The following is a 16416-nucleotide window of genomic DNA, read 5'->3' as shown; positions in this document are numbered from 1 at the left end:
CCTTAAAAACGTCTAAATGAATTCGTTTTAGAACAGAGCAGTGCACGTAGCAAACACGTGTTGGTGCCCAGCACAGAATCGAGACTTTTGACCTGCGAGCACCCTGGACATGGAGAAACCACTGAGCACGGGACGTAGCAAGTCCACTCGCAATCGCAGCCCTTTGCAGGCGCGGTGCCCACGCGGGCCGTGTCCGGAGCGGAGCGCACGTACCGAGGACGCAGAGTCCCGCTCTGAGTCCCCCGCAGGGATCGAACGAGATCGACTCATCCGTGCCCACGCGGGGCCGGCCCACGGCAGCCGGGCCGCGCACCTTCACCCCGGCCCCGCTCGCCCGTGCGCCTTCGCTCGCGTGGGCCCCGGATCCCGCACCAGGCGTCTTTCTCCGCGCACGTGGGTTGTAAAGGGTACAAAGCACCACATCGTGGATGAGTCGATCTCGTTCGATCCCTTGCTCCGCAAAACGAAGGCGATCGACAGTAGCGTTCAAGGGGTCGGAATCGTGGCATTTAAAACGCTCAGTGGGACGCGCGGGGGAGAAAAAGGACCTTTCACGGAAGGGCGAAGAGAGGAAAAAGCCTGGGCTCGTCCGGGATTTGAACCCGGGACCTCTCGCACCCGAAGCGAGAATCATACCCCTAGACCAACGAGCCGCTCTCGGCAGCCCGCCTCCCGGCCGCGCCCTTCAGCCTCGCTCCGCGTCTCGCCGCGCTTCCGTCCTGACCCCGACCCGCGACCCTTCCTCGCTGCGGGGCCGCTCCCTTCGGGGTCTCGGGTGCGGAGCCCTTCCCGCCGTGCGGAAGCGGAGCGGGGAGCCGGGGCGCCCGTTGCGGAGCGGAGCTGCTCGTGGCCCCCGGGCTCCGCACCTCCGCCCGCGCCGCCTTCCGGGAGCCCGGGATCGCCCGGCCTTTCTACCTGCGGGGCGGCTGCGCGCGGGGACCCTGAGCCAGGAGGGCGCAGGCCCGGCCTCTGGGAGCCCGCCGCCAGCTGTCGCCCCTTGCGGGGAGCGTCCCCATCTTCAGCTCGGACCGCCCTTTCTGCGCCCCCCGCGCGCCTCCATCGCTGCGCTGCGCCCCCCGCTCACACCGCCCTCCGTGCGCCAGGCGTGCGCCCTGGCCGGTCCCCGCCCTGCGCCCATCCCCGCCCCGCGTCCCCAGGCGACCCCACTGGTGGGTGAGCTGGGAATGGGGGGAGGAAGGCACCCTCCTTACCTCCACTGGGAAGGGGAGATGGGGAAGAAGTCTCAAAGCAGCGTGTTCGCAGCTAACTCGTCCCTAACGTTCACTGCAGACCGTGCCGTCTCTGGAACGCTGTGCACGCGTGGAACTCGCTGGACATTCCTAACGACCTGCCCTGGGGTCGTATTGCACCGTCGTTTTGCAATAAGGACATCAGGCCCCGACACGTTGGGGAGCTCACTTACGGCCACACGGCGGGAAGCGGTGGCGCCGGCTCAGGAGCAGCCGAGATCGTGGAAGGAGAGGTGAATGCGGGGCAGCAGAGAGCAGAGGTGGGCACTGTGGCGGCTCGCAGGACCGAGAAGCCGCCGCAGGGGGCAGCCTTCGCCCTGCACCGCGCGCCGCACAGGTCCTGCCCGAAGGCCCTTCGGCCCAGCGGAGCGGGAGTGCGGGTCCCCCGCGTGCGCGTTCCGGGCCTGGGGTCCCCCCAGCCTCGTCCGCCTTAGGCCTGCGCCCCTCCTCCTTCCCCCGCCCCCTCCTTGCGGTTAGTGGTGGGGTTGCAGAGGCCCCTCATTTCCGAAGCCCCCTCCATCCTTGGCTACCTTTAATTCGGGCTCAATGGGACCCGTTGCTTGGTAGCCCGGTCAGAATGTTCTCCGAGGGCCCAGGTGGTGGTGTTGCCCTCTCACTTTTGGAGAGCTCCCATTTGCTCCAGCTTCTCTGCCCTTCGCCTCCTCCCTTCCCTCTTCCTGATGCAGGTGGACACTGGGGATCCACTCAGCGGTAGTCCGTCAGGACGACAGGTCATGTCCTTGGGGACTGTGACAGCAAACTACAAGTGTAAACACCTCAAAACAGCACAAGCTAGAAAACCTTTCCAGACGCCCCTCACCTCCCCATTCTGGCCATGTGGACACCCCAGAGCGCTGCTGCTCCCCGGAGCAGGAGACAAGCCTGGGGCCGGCAGCTCTAAGCCCTCTCTTTGCCTTGGTCAAGCATAAAAATCGCATTGACAGCCCTTCTTGTCTGAGACCACTTTTCTCCCTCCTCCTGAGCGAGGGATGAGGGCTGCGCATTGCTTTGAACTTGCTCTTCCCTCACTCTTTTGTAGTTTGAGGCCCTGCAGAACAGTCTGAGTTTTGCCCTCCTCTTAGAGACTGGCCTAGGGCTCCCTGTCCTCCCTGCCTGAGCTGCATCCCGCTCTGGGGGGGCTTTGTTCATTCCCTCACTCACCGAGTGCCAGGTTTGGCGGTTCCCTCCTCCCTTTGCCAGTGTCCACTTACAAAGTTTTTGTTGTTAGTTTTTTTGTTTGTTTTTGTGTCCTTTGCCTGCATTCCCATTGTTTGTAATGATTTAATACTATTCCATCAAGACAATATAGCATATCTTTCTTAATTATTCTTCTACTACCATATATGACAAACTAGTGGTATACATATTGTTTGATTGACCCATTTGTGTATGTACTTGCCCCATGTTTTACATGATTTCCTTGGCACGTACGCCCAGAGCTGGCATGGTCCAAGGGAGGATCACTGTTACCGGTCCACGCAATTCCATGCCCACAAGCTTGGTTTGGCTGCTTAGCAAGTCAGATGGAAATCAATGTGGGAGAAGAGGTTCTCAGAGAACTTCAGAACCCATGATTCAATCTTTTCATCTCATTTAAGGGATTTGGTGGCATCCAAACTATTGAGAATGGAGGTAACATTAAAAGTACTATTGCACATAATTTTGACCTGGGGTCAGATGCATGAGAGGGCGAAGATGAGATTAGAAAAGAGTAGGGCCATTAGGAGATGATTAGAATAACTCTGGGATGATGTCATGGATGATAAAACCATGACTGGCTTTTTAAATCACTAATGGTGAGGGATTAGTGACTATTTTATAACTCATGCTTGCTTGCCACTGAATTCTGACTCAGTTTAGACGTAAGTGGTGCAAATGTAGCTCTGACATGGAATGGTCAGTCCTTGGAAGTGAGAACACAATTTCATCCATGGGTCGGCCATTCAAAGGGACCTTCCTGCTATCTTGGTGGGCAGGACTGGCCTCGGGACAGTGCTGAGGCTTATCTGCTGCCCGTGGAGTAAGGCACTAACTCCCAGGCCACTGCAGTTGTCAGCGCTGGTAGATGTGCTTTGCCTACTGCAAGCCGTGTCCTGATCCAAACAGAACTTGGCTCTGATTGAAAATGTGTGTCTTTTTCCAGACTCCAGTCCAATGTCCTATGATAGCTTCAGCTGCTTTTTACTAAAAGCATTTCTATGTGGTTCCCCTCAATGATCCTTTTTCTGAGGTTTATCACATGCTTCCCTCTGAATTTTGCAATCCCTAAATCATCAGGAATGACTTTTTGGAGTTGCCCCAGCCCTTTCATTTTCCATTCAAAGTTTTTCACTCGTTTTAAGTTTTGAGAGTGCATGAGGTCCTAAAGGTGATAGGAAGCTAAGGTCTAGATCAGGGGTGTCCAAACTATGGCCCGTGGGCCAACTGTGGCCCGCAATCCATTGGCCCACAGCAAATTCCAAAAATATATTTAGTTTACTTACATAAACCAGGTGAGGCAATATGTACTTCACCTCGAGTGAGCGGCCCGGCTGTTTGTGTATTTTACCGCATATGGCCCTTGGTAAAAAACGTTGAAAAAAGTTTGGACACCCCTGGTCTAGATGGTGAAAAGAACTGCTTCCCACTAGAACACTCCATCCCCGCGGGGATCTGATTGCCTCTGTTTTATACAGAGTTACTCTTGCTCTGAATGTTACAGGGTGAATAGAAGACTAATTGTATCGATAAAATTGTGATTGTTTATAAAGACATGCTCATGATAGTATGTTACAAAAAAGAAAGATACAGTTACATAGAGTAAGATGCCAATTTTGTAACAACTAAGAATTAAAAAGCAAAACAAAACATAGATACATGCATTAAAACCCTAGAGGAAAAAAAATCCATTAACTATTAACACTAGTTATCTCTGCGTAGTGGACTTATGGATATTTTTTATTTAATTAAAATATTTTCTTTTCCTCCACACATTTCTAAAGATAATTGCTCCCTTTGAATTTTGCAATTGCTTTTATATTGAGAAAAATAAAGATAATTTACCTTTTAATTATTTTTTATTTTTTATTTATTTATTTTAAAATTGTAATTGACATACAACATTATATTAGTTTCAGGTGTACACCATAGTGATTAGATGTTTATATACCTTATGAAGTGACCATCCTGATAAATCTGGTACCCATCTGGCACCAAACATTTTTAAATCACAAAGAAAACAGGGTTCTTAAAACTATGCATTTCTTTGTGCTTAGTATAGTGAAAAGTGACACAGAATTAGAGGTCATGTACAGCAGCCCTTTTGTGTGTTCTATCCCCACTGTTTCCAGAGGAAGTTAGTAAGACTCTAACTGTCACTCCTGAGGGGCCAGGTGCAGCGATGAATGCTGGGGCAGCAGCTGGCCCCCTCCAGCACCCATGGTTCCTTAGCTGGCGCAACAGGAGGTCGCAGGTCCTCTGATTTTGTTGAAGAGGAATGAGTATCCGCGTCTTGGAAATGCCCCTCCTTTGAGTACCGACCATACAGTCGTTCTGGAATCTTGTCTCTGAATGCTGGTTCAATGTGCAGTTCAGTCCACTCATTCTTTAAAACAGAAGTGGTTGATAAGTCCGATAACTGACATTACAGGTTTGTCTAAGTTCCAGGAATTTTTTCAAAGTTTTATGTAAAACAACACCATGAAGGGCCAGAGTCCCTACTCACGAGTCCCCGGGGGAAATCCTAGCCATTGAACCTGTCCTTTCCGCGTCCTTTCCCCCACAGCCTCTCCCTGGCTGTGCCAGGACCTGGGTGGTGCAGCTCCCGTGGAGAAGCCCACAGCTGCCCAGGCTCGGAGGAGAAGGCAGTCCCTCTGCTCCTGTCTGTGAGGCGGGTGGTTTTACGCTGTGGCTCCCTTTTCATTGTGAGGCATATAACACATTTATCATCTCCTTGTACTCTGAAGAGTCTCAAAGAACCACAGTTTCCTGCCCCATTTGACCACAGTGGGGCCTCTCTGGCATTCCCAGAGCTCTCCTGGGATCTGAGGGCAGACCTGGGAGGCCAGTCTTCTCAGCATGCATAGCCGCCCTGGTCAGGAAGGTGTGTCTCCTGCCCCTAGACTTTGGTGCACTTGGATCGTCTTTTCCAACCCCCTCTGGGAAGGGTTTCAAAAACCCCCTCAGCTTAAGGCACGATGAAAAGCAGGCTGCAGCAGGACCCCCTCAGGACGTGCACATCGGCTGGGACTGCATATCATGACATCTGGTACCAGACGAGGGCGGTGGTACGCAGCGATGCATGGCGGACACCATCCTATTGCAGCTCCGAAATCACTTCAGTTATGCATCACTTCACAGATATTTACTGAGCCCTTACAATGTGTGAGGCACTGTGCAGAGTGAACAAACAGATGCTGACTGGGAGCTCAGGACGCAGCAAAACCTTATTACACAAAATAATGAGACCGATGTTCTTCGGTGGCTTGTTTGAGCAGCACTCGGATTTTGCTCAGTGCTCTTGACATCGCAAGTCACCTGGTCAGTCGCGTGTGACATAGAGACATTCTGTTCCTCTTTTTACCTGCTCCACAGAGGTGAATTTTTACCTAATTCACACAGTTGATTAGAACTAGTTAGAGACCAAGAAAATTTAATGTTTTAGCCAACAGTGGTGTAGTAGTTTGGTGTTTCAGGTATTGCCTTGTTGAATTTTTTTTTTTTTTTTTTTTTTTTGCCTACCAGTACCATTTCTTTTGGTAACAGCCCCACCCCACCCCCGATTTCACCCTGAGGCACCCCTGTTGCTCCCTCCCATTGACATTCCTTGATGAGTAGATAGGATTGAGCCACCTAGACCCTAGTGCCAGGACAGGGCAGGTGACGCCAGCAGCCCCAGTCTGATCTCTGCATCTCCTTGGTCTTAATGATTGGTTCAGGTGTGGACATATACGCGTATGATCCATGTGGGCCCTATAGAAAAGCTCTGCAGGATCCCCTGTCCCCACAATTATTGGAAAAGAATAAACTCTTTCCATTGGGTCTGCAGGCTGGGAAGAACCTGCTTGGCCAACACAGAGACTGATAACCAAGAGAGATTTTGTTACTGAGCTAAGGGGTTCGTTTGCCTGCGTGCATCAAAGCCAATGGAGACACAAACAGGAGTTTGCAGCAAAGAAAGTAGAGGTTTATTAAGGAAATGGCACCAAGCCCAGAGACACAGGTGAGCTAGCGCTCAAAGACCTGGCTCCCTGATGGCATGTGGGTTACAGATTCTACTATGGGGCAAAAATCACAAGACACCGTGGGTTGGGGTTTGGGGTTTGCTCGGAGCCAATTGGCAGGAGGTGAGATAAGGGTAATGCATCATTTCTTTAGATCTTGAGGACAGTTCTGAGGTCTTTTCTGGCGTTTCTCTAGTCGCCTTGGAAAATAGCCAGGGGGCCATTCCATTTAGGGCTCAGGAGCTGAAACATAACTTAGGTCAAGATGTTATCTTTAGCTGGCCAGAGGTCTCACCATGTGACCACTAGTCAGGTATGTCCTGCCTCAGGGGTTGCTGATTATCTGGGGAGAGGTGAGGTCTCTGAGGGGGATAGGGTATGATTTCTAGAGCTAGGATTTAAAACTAAATTTAATCAAAGTCATAAGGACCCTCAGTTTTAATTTCTGACATTGCTTGGCTATTGTATTTAGGTCTATCCATGGATTTTTAATTTATATTATTCAGTATATAGGCAAAGAGAAAGAAAGAAATATTCATAGACAGATACCTACACTTGTAGTTCTGTTTCCATCAGCCAGTTTGAATTGGGTCCCTTTCATTAGCAGCTGAAGGTCCTCAGTCATTCACCCGTATTACACTTTTACACTCCCAAGAATCAGAAGATAATGAGTTGGTTGCCTTTCCACTCATTTATTCCCTTACTTACCGTATATTTATTGAGTGTCTAGTTAACCGGTCACCAGCCAAAACCAGTATGGCAAAGTGGACTATTTTCAGGGTGACCTCAGTGAGGAGAGTGGCATTCTGAGGCCACTGGGCCCCTTGTGGTCACCTGCTTACCTGGTCCCACGTGCGGCTGAAACAGCATCAGAAGCCCCTGTTACCTAGTGGCACATCCCTTCAAAGCACCCAGGTTTTTTCTTACTCCCACTCTGCAGAAAGGAAGAACGCCATTTAAACTTCAAGCTAGACTATAAAGGTAGTGGAAGGATGGTTCTGACTCTTCTCTTTACCTTGGAGCTGTGAAGAACCAGTGTTTCCTTTCCAGCCTGTGAAGGCAGCCTGAATGAAAGTCTTCCTGGCCTGGTAATGGCCTTGTGCCACCTAAGGCACAAGTAGATTTCTTTAATCCTCAGTTTGGAGGTTCTAGTATCAACGATGCAAGGAGGGTATAAGCACATAAGCAGCCAGGCTGCAGTGGGGTCCTGTGAGTTCCCTACCAAAAGCCCCCATCACTGTAACAACCCTGGGAGTGGGGGACAGGGTCTCTGGTTTTTTGTTTTTTGGGGTCAAATACTGTGATTAATAGGGAACTGGGGAGATAGAGAGGTATTTTGACACCATCACGCACGCTCCTTCAGCATCACATCTTGTCATTTTTTATTGCTTCTTTCTCCTCTGCTATGATAAGGTACAGACCAGAAGAACAATAGTTTTATTTTCACATTTACACCCCACGTTTCCTGTTCCATTCCTTTGTCACATAAGGGAGAGTGGCAGATTTCCTCTTCATCACACACACTCACAATCATGCACACTTTCCCAAAACTCTTGCCCAGCTATGTGTGTGAGTGTACAAACAACCCAAAGACATATATAAATAAAACCGTGTATTGTTTAGGGGGCATATCTCTCCGTCAATAGCTGGATAGACAAACAGATATTATAGAGACCTCAAAATAACTGACACATACGTCTCCCAAACTCGGCTAAAATACAAAGCTTATTATAGTATCAGTCTTCACAAGGCTGTAAGTTTTAGAAGATGCATTGCATTTAAAAAGGTTTGAAAAAATATATATCCAAAATTTTAACACTATCGTGTTCCTGGAGTTAGGAAAACTAAATGGGAGGAGGAAATTGAGGTACTGTGGTTGGTAGTCACGTAGCCAAAACCTGCCTCTGGGGAAGCAACCGTAAGTCATACTTTCCCACCAATAAGAAACAAGAACTGCAAAAAAGATATAATCAGATCTCGGGGAAGGTCCTCAAAATCATGCCGGGTCATCAGTCGTTAGAAGAGTCGTCCTGGGAGTGTCCTGTCCTCATTACCACACTGAACACACCCACCAGCGCCTGACAGATCCCGAGGGGCCCATAGAAGACCCTACAGAGGGTGGCCACCTAATTCTGGGAGCTCCCCATACCATTCCAGCAAAACTAACTGGGCCCCTAACCTGAGGGCCCATAAACACACTCTCCCCACCGACCCGGGGAGCCACCTACTGTGGTCTTTTGGAGCAGCGTGTTCCCTTGGTGCATGAAGCTTACGCTTTCATAAACCTTTCTCTCTGCAAACGGTTTCACCCACCCTCTTGATATCTATCCTGAAAGGACCATGGACCCCTGCGTCGGCAGCAGTGGTGAGATAAGGCCTTTGAGCCTGGGAGACGATTTTCTGAAGTCAGCAGAGTGTGGTCCAACAGACCTCTAGAAAAACAGCTGCTGCACCTGCCAAATCAGCCCGTTGAGATGCTGAAATGCTCAACTGCACCTAAGGACCGACCCTAAAGATTAAACATTCGTTTGGACTGACGTCTTCCAGCAGGAGTGTGTGAATTGGGGAGAGGCTGTGAGTCATGGAATGGGGAGTCAGGCTCCCTTTCCTGCAAATCGCCTGCATTCTTCAAACTGAACATTAAAGCAAGAGCTCCTCGGACCCAAAACCCCCACCCCCTCCTCCTGCGTGCGGAAGGAGAGCCTGGGTTTCCATTCTAGCACAGCTTCCCGGCCAAGCTAGGAAGCACGGTTTTATTCTGTAGTTTGCACACCACCAACCTCAGAGCACCTCCCAGGAAATTTCTAATCCATGCTCCAGGGTCACCTCCTGACACTCTGCCTCTCCAGTGGCGCCCTCCTCCACTCCACCCACCACACAGAAGGGGGTGAGCTGAACCCCTCACTCCCTGGTGTGTCATCAACTAGGAAGCTGGGACGGGCAACGCTCCTTCTGCTGCTGGGCACTCGTGCTATAGGTTGTCTCGGGGCCTTGATACAATGTAAGATCTTTTTGTAACTTACAGGATTCCTATTTTCAGCAGTATTATTTTCTTTTGTTTCTTGCCACCCGAAATTCGTTTTTACTTACATGAGAGCATGGTAAACACTTCATACCAGTCAAAAGGCTATCACTTTACACAAACAAAATCTGATCCGCTAAATCAGAGTCCAGTTCTGAGGTCAGCTGCAGGGATCGGTGTGTGTGGAGAGTGGCTGGACCCCAGTATCCGTAGGGAGTTGTCACCACAGTAAATTGTTTTAAATAAGTTTTTTTGTGTGTGTGTGTGTGTGTGTGTGTGTGTGTGTGTGTTTTATCAAGTCCATCAAGCGACACAAACTCAAGCTGATGCACGACGTCTGTGTCCTCAGATCCAGCCTCCATCTGGGACGGGGTGGAGGCCAGGAAAAAAGCACCCTGTATCTTCAGGCTGGCCCATCCTCCCCGCACTGTCTGCTTCTGCAGTGGCTTCATTTGTTGCTACTATGGTGGCTGCTACTTCCAAAGAGTCATCTCCAGCAGCTTTGTCATAAAGGCCAATGAGCTGTCTTCACATTTTAGTGTCCTCGACAGAGGTGTCACCCTGTCAACAGAGGAGGAAAGAATGACTTGGAGCGAGTGGGGAAATCCTGACAATGTCCAGGGGCTGGGGATAGGAGAGCAGACGAGCGAGACGGCATTTCCAGGAAGACGGATTAGGTGCCAACGTACAGCGCGGGTCTGGAGACCAGGAATTCCTTAGGAGTGAGCTGTGATTGTAGAGATGAGGAGGGAATGGGAAGGGAGTGGGGTGGTAGTGGAGCTGGAGACAGAGAAAGCGAAACGCCCTAAATGGGAGACCTACTAAGACCTGCAGACCGATTAGGCACAGAGATGGAGGTGACACAGAGAAAGAAGAGGCAGCACTTCCTGAGCAGAAGTGGGGGAAGAGTTTGGGCTTTCAATTGACGGTCAGTGGAGAAACAGCGAGTAGGATGAGTTTGGTTTTGGAAGTGAGGGGCTGGAAGGCCTCCGTGAGCGGAGTGTGTGGTGTGGCGGGGACCACGGGTGAGCCAGGCTGGTGCTGATTCATCAGGCGTGGACGGAAGATGAATGCAAGGGCCCGGGCCAGCGGTGTCCACCAAACGTGATGCTGAAGCCAGGCAGTGAGAGCCAGAGCGGACGGCCAAGCCCGGAGTGCCCTGACTTTAGGAGGCAGAGAGCGAGGGAGGGGCCAGGCGCCAGACAGGACGGGGTGAGAGGGGGCTTCAGGGGTCGGTTGCAGCGTCAATTGCCCCGCAGAGGTGAGAGGGGCAAGAAGTGAGACGTGGCCAGTTTTTCGTGGCTGGGAGGGCGTTTGTGAGCTTCAAAATCATTGATAAGAACGAGGTCACCAGGGGAAAGAAAGGAGAGGGGCACAGAGAGGATGGGGGTGTGTGGGAGGGGGACAGAAGGATTTTTCTTTAGGGTTAGAGACCCAGCGTGTGTGTGGGCAGAAAGCGGAGAGCAAGTGAGAAGCTGGAAATACAGAACAACCAGCTGGGGCCTTGTTAGTCTAACCCATCACTTAAAACACATGCTCACACTCCACAATCACGTCCTGTGCAAATGTCCAGGAAATGCAGTGGGGGGAAGCTAAGAGCACAGCACGGGGGCCTCTCCTTGGACTCGCAGGTAGAGGAGACATTTTGGGAGGATGAGGAAGGTGGTGGGTCTTCCTTTTAGCCAGAGGGAGGCACTGACATGGCTGGTCACGGAGGGAGCCAGGGCCCCAGGGAAGGGCAGTGCACAGGCTAAGGGAGGGGTTGAGCTGGGAACAAACAGGAGTGTGGCCCCAAGACAGGTGACAAGGCACAAAAGCCAAGGAGTCTTGGGAATCTGTGCAGCTAACAAGGCGGGAGAAAGAAGAGAGCAAAGCAACCACGTAGGGGAGGCTCAAGAGGAGGTGACGTCTCCTCAGGGAGCGAGAGAGGAATTTCAGGTCCGGTGTTGAGAAACCAAGGAGAATGGCGTGGAGAAGTGGCAGAACCAGGCAGAGAGGCAGTCAGTTTGGGAGGCATCACACATCTGCTGCCTTTGGTCTACTCGTGAAACCCCCTCCTTCCTCTTGAGGAATGAAGCCCCTGTCACCCCCCCATTTCGGGTGGCAATGCCCCTCCTGGATTAAATAAGATGTGCAGATGTGCAGAGGTGCTTTGTGAGGCAGTTTATTGTGATGAGAGCTGGTGTCCCTCATGCCACCATCGAGGACTGTGGCCTTGGACAACCCCTGTCTCTCTGGGAACCTCCGTTTTTTCTTCTCCAAAACCAGGGGCTAAGAGCACCAGGGTTTTGTGAGTCCGCGGTGAGTAAGGAGAGAGAAAAGCACGGAGAGGCGGTGAGTGCAGCTGGAAGGGTTCTGAGGGTGGTGACAGCCACCAGAAGTTAGGGGACCAGCCTGGGACAGGCTCCCCCTCAGGGCGTCCAGAGGCCACCACCTCTACCAACACCTTGAATTTGGAGTCGTGGCCTCGAGAACTGTGAGAACATCCATTTCTGTTGTTTGAAGCCACCACGTTTGTGTTCACGTGTTACGGCAGCCACAGGAAACTAACACAGGAGGTGAGTAATTTTAGCATCGAGTAGATAATCTCCACACACACACACACACACCCCTCCGGATGCTGTACAGAGACTGAACTATAGAGACAGGAAAAGTGGAAGCAGGAAGCCAGATAAGAGGCTAATGTAGTAGGAAGCTGATGGTGGCTTGAACGAACGAACAAACGAATGAATGAATGAATGAATGAACGAACGAACGAATGAACGAATGAATGAGAAAGGAAGAAAGAACTAAGAGGGGCGAGGAAAGCACTGGGGGACTTGTAAGTCTCGGTAGGGCTGGCTCTGCTCCTGCAACAGGCCAGTGCGTTCAAGGAGAGTTTCCTGGGAGTGGTGGGGAGGCGAGAGCTGCTGGGGCCAGGAAGAGTGGGCGTTATCCTGTCCTGTGTGCACTGGGTGCCCCCACCTGTGGGCGAGTGCAGGTGACAAAGCCTCCTTTGAAGGGCCAGCTCAAATGCCACCTTTGTCCTGCCTCCTCCCCGCTCTCCTCACACAGGTGGTCTCTCCCCTGCCCTGTTTCGTCTTCTTTAATGCACCCTGAGGAGCTGCTGGTCTCACGGCTGGACTGTGCGTTTTCCTCTCTGAACGCCCACAGCAGGACCCCGCCTCCCCAGCCCTTCGGTAGATGTGTGTGGACCTTGGTCACTGAGCTGTGCCCAGTCTGGCTCGTTCTGTCCACACCCAGATGTGCACCAAGCTCCGAGTCAGTGAGAAACCCGAGAGAGCATGAGACACGTGTCCCCAGCTTGTCCTTTTGTCCCTCACCATCAGTGACAGCCTGTCTCAACCCCACGCCTTTGTTAATGCACCCTGAGCTGATCTGTAATGGCACTGTAAGGAACAGGGCATGTGACACCAGCCCTCCCCGCCTGAACATGCACGGCCGCCTACCTCTGTCTCGGGGACCTCACTGCTGGTCTCCGCCTGGGCCTGGCCGGTCCTGGGGTTGCAGCCGGGCTCCAGAATGGGCCCCTTGTCTTGCTTTTTCTTGCCATTCTCCTCCTTGGAGGGGAGGCCAGCCTCCGCTCCCCCCAGGGGGACCTGGGGGGTCTCCTGCTCCCCAGCCCCCTCCTCCTGCAGTGGCTTCTTGTCTTGGCTCTTCTGTCCGGGTTCCCCCTCTCCAGGCCCTGCCGTCTCCGTCTCCGCCTTCCCCTGTGTGGGCTCTTCCGTCTGCTCTCTGGCTGTGCTTGCCTCCGTGGGGCTCCCACACCCACTCTTGGCCTCTGCGCTGGAGGCCGGGGCCGGTTCCAGGGCCTTCTCTTGGGCCTCCTGTGTAGGCTTGTCAGGCCGCGGGTCCTCCTCTGCGGCCTGGCCCCTCTGCTCCTGCTTCTCTGTCCTGCTGGTCGTCCTCCTCAGAAGGGGCTTCTCGTGGGACCTGGGGGTGCTCCCTTCCCTCCCCACCGCCCCCTCGCTGGCTGGAGGGGAGCCTGGGGCCTTGTTCTGAGAAGGGAAGACCTCGTCCCCGTTTTCTTCCTGAGCTCCATTCTCCTGGGACGACTCTGGGGCCCTGAAGTCTGCCAGCTCCCCGCAATCTGACTGAGACCTTCGGAATCTCCGGGAAGGAGGGCGCCTTTTGATGGAGCCCCTCGTCCGCACCTGAAAGAAGGAATGAAGGAACGTTACCCCGAACCTGTAAAAAAGGCCGCAAGGAACACTGCGGGTTCCTTTCAAAGCCAGCCCGAAGCGCTGCTCCACAGGCCCAGCCAAGGATCATTCTGGAGAATGGATATGGATGGCCACTGATTCCTGCTGACAGCCCCGCAGGGCTGAGCGACGACAGGGTAGGGACCCTGCAGACTTCTGTCTCAGGGCCCGCACATGCTTTCCATCCAGGAAGACAGGTAGCCTCTGGCTTGGCTGCCCTGTCAACATTAATCAGTTTGGTGTCTAATTTAGCAATTTTATGCTAACATTTGCTTTTTTAACTGTCTGTAAATAACCAGTTCTTCCTCTGAAAGTTCTTTGAATGAGCTTTACCATCTGACAGCTTTCCTGACGCACTGACACATTGAATAAAATCTATTTTGTACAAGAGTCATGTTTGAACATTTTGAAAATTATACTCTGACTGAGGTGAACCCAGCAGAGAAGAGAGAGGGTGAGGGGCTTGCTGGTGGTCCAGCCCTGGCAGCTGGACACTGGGGACCAGCTTCCTCCCTTCAGCCAGCTTGTCCCTTGCTGTCCCCACACAGCTGACCGATACTGGACAGCTGAGCAGCCAGTTTCCTTTGTTTTCTGGGAGTCAGGCCCACTGTCCTTAGCAGCCATGTCTTAGGAGCACCCAGCAGAGCTGCTTGGAGATAAGTTCCTCCCAGGAAGGTGAGTCTGACAATCGGGGCTCCATTGAATCAGAAGTTCAATGGAAATGCTGCTCTCAGATGCCCTCGTTTACTCAAGGGATGTGTCCTGTAAACATCTGTGTCAACTAAATCTCATTTCTGTAACTTTGATTTTCCCACTGACTTACATCTTGGCCATCCTCTTTCCATGTCAGAGGTTTCTGGGATGAATCTTTGGCTGAGGAGCCTTCCCGGGCCCTTTCCTGAGACCACGGTGAGGCCAGCCCTCCCTGCAGGGTAGACAAGGCCTCAGCCCTCGTGGCCTGCAGGGCTCAGAGGTAGTCGCGTCTGCTCCCCAGCTGCCCTCAGAATACCAAGGCCGCTGTATGACCAGGTGGCAGTGCCTCCCTCCCTGTCCCTACGCCCCATGACACCCTGGGAGAGACAAGGCTCTGCCCTGGGCTCTTCTCTCTCCGTCACTCTGGTCTGCAGGCTCTCCCCTTGGTCCCTGGACAGCAAGCTCCTGCCCATCCATCACCTCCTAACACCAGTTTGCTTCCTTGGGCCCCACTTGTTTCTACACACTTGACCTTTCTTTCCTAGATGGATTTTCTGTTAGAGCCCACCCTCTCCATCTATAACTCCAAAGTCACATCCGTTTGCCATTCCCTGGCCTCAGACCCCCTTCAATCTGGGCCCCAGCCTGGCTCTGTCCCAGATTTGCGGGGCACCTGCTTGGACTGTATTGGGCCGTATCTCTGAGTCTTATCACCTCCTAGTCGGGACTGGTGAAAGAAGGCACACACTCAGTATTGGGGCAGCTTCTACAGAAGCCAGCCCTGCCACACACCTTTCTGCAAACAGAACAGTCTCGATGTTCTTTAACTAGGGCAAGAATTCTTACTGCAGTGAGAAGGCTCTGAGCCCACACTCGGACAGGTAGGACCGGTCACATTGGGCCAGAACAGCGTGTTTTGGAGCCCTAGCGACCCTGCCCACCCTTCGGTGTGAATCACCGACCAGGCCTTAAGCTTTGGTTTTCAGCGTTTGACATAACTCTGTGCAGCCGGGACCAGCCCAGAGTTCCCGCCCTTTTCTCCACCAAGGACAGAACACGCCATCCCTAAGCCTGGCTTTCTGGTGACAGTGACAGGGAGGGAGAGGGCTAATCTTAGCTCAGGAATCACTTGCAAAGAAGAGGAGACATTTCTCTTCTGTTAATAACCAGCTCTGACTACAGCTTAAATGTGTCCTCCTCACTCCAGGATAACAAGAGGGCAGAGATGGTTCAGGATGGCCCGGGGCCCAGCTTTCCACAGACACACCACCAGGCTTGGGACCAGACGTTACCTTGTTGTAACAGGGCAGATGGCTGCCTTCCGGAGGCTGGTCGAAGCTGACGGGCACCGCTTCTGCCTCGCTGGCCCGAGACCGCACACCAGGGCTGCTGGGAGTGGAAGGTGGGCTGTGAAATGGTGACAGCACGGCTTTGAGCCCAGGACTCTTGGGGGAGGCTCCAGGCAGCATGGCGGCTGGATCAAAGACTAAGTTGGCCTGTGGAGAAAAGACGAGCCGGTTCAGAGCGGAGTGGGACACGGTGAGCATTTCTGCTTCGGCTTGTTGGTTACTTGCCTCGGAACTGGTTGAGACCAGGGGACACGAGCCTGTTCATGTTACTTCCTAACCGATTATCCCTTGTCACACCATGTCCTGTCCTGGAAGCCCCGCCAACTCGATCCATCTCCTGCTACCTGGCTCTATACAGGCTGCAATGCCCAAAATACCGATTCGGATCCAACAAAAAAGCCGGGAACAGCCCCAGCGTGTAGACAAAGAGGCCAGAGTCGGGACTGCAACCCGCAGGCCCCAGGAAGGCTGCGCCTTTATCATCTTCCTCGTCAGCGTCACAGTGGGGACCATTTCTGGATGCTTACCATTTGCCGGCACACGTAGTTTTTCCCTCTGTAAGGACCCTACCTGTTTCGTTTTGTTCTCATTGCACAGATTAGGAAAGTGGCTGAGGAACCGGCCCTGGGACTCCAGCCAGGTCTGTTGGTGCCTAGGGAGCCGGCCAGGGGGGTGGACATAGCAGACGGCTGAGGCTTT

At 52.6% G+C, this 16416-nt stretch overlaps 2 protein-coding genes and 1 non-coding gene across 6 annotated transcripts in view; 1 reads left to right on the top strand and 2 right to left on the bottom strand.

Moving 5' to 3' along the window:
- Positions 1-109: 109 nt before the first annotated feature.
- LOC141569379 (uncharacterized) lies at positions 110-4235 on the top strand. Its single transcript, XM_074322437.1, has 3 exons — positions 110-393; positions 470-1169; positions 1291-4235. The coding sequence occupies exons 1-3, from the start codon at positions 110-112 to the stop codon at positions 1342-1344; spliced, it is 1038 nt and encodes a 345-aa protein (XP_074178538.1). The 3' UTR covers positions 1345-4235.
- Positions 582-653, bottom strand: TRNAP-CGG (transfer RNA proline (anticodon CGG)). Its single transcript has one exon. It is a non-coding gene; the product is annotated as a tRNA-Pro (tRNA).
- A 3574-nt stretch (positions 4236-7809) lies between the features above and the next one.
- RCSD1 (RCSD domain containing 1) overlaps positions 7810-16416 on the bottom strand; it is a 48579-nt gene continuing 39972 nt past the window's right edge. For all 4 annotated transcript variants that reach the window (XM_074321973.1, XM_019747403.2, XM_019747402.2 and 1 more), the window contains 3 exons: positions 15661-15864; positions 12923-13627; positions 7810-10034 (listed from right to left, as the gene is read on the bottom strand). In XM_074321973.1, the coding sequence (XP_074178074.1) occupies positions 10002-10034; positions 12923-13627; positions 15661-15864 (942 nt within the window). In that variant the 3' untranslated portion in view covers positions 7810-10001. The remainder of the gene's footprint in view (positions 10035-12922; positions 13628-15660; positions 15865-16416) is intronic.

Source organism: Rhinolophus sinicus, linkage group LG17 (genome assembly GCF_036562045.2).
Source record: "Rhinolophus sinicus isolate RSC01 linkage group LG17, ASM3656204v1, whole genome shotgun sequence".
Taxonomy (NCBI): Eukaryota; Metazoa; Chordata; class Mammalia; order Chiroptera; family Rhinolophidae; genus Rhinolophus; species Rhinolophus sinicus.
The sequence above is the reverse complement of the archived record's forward strand: the minus strand, read 5'-3'. Positions and strand labels throughout refer to the sequence as shown.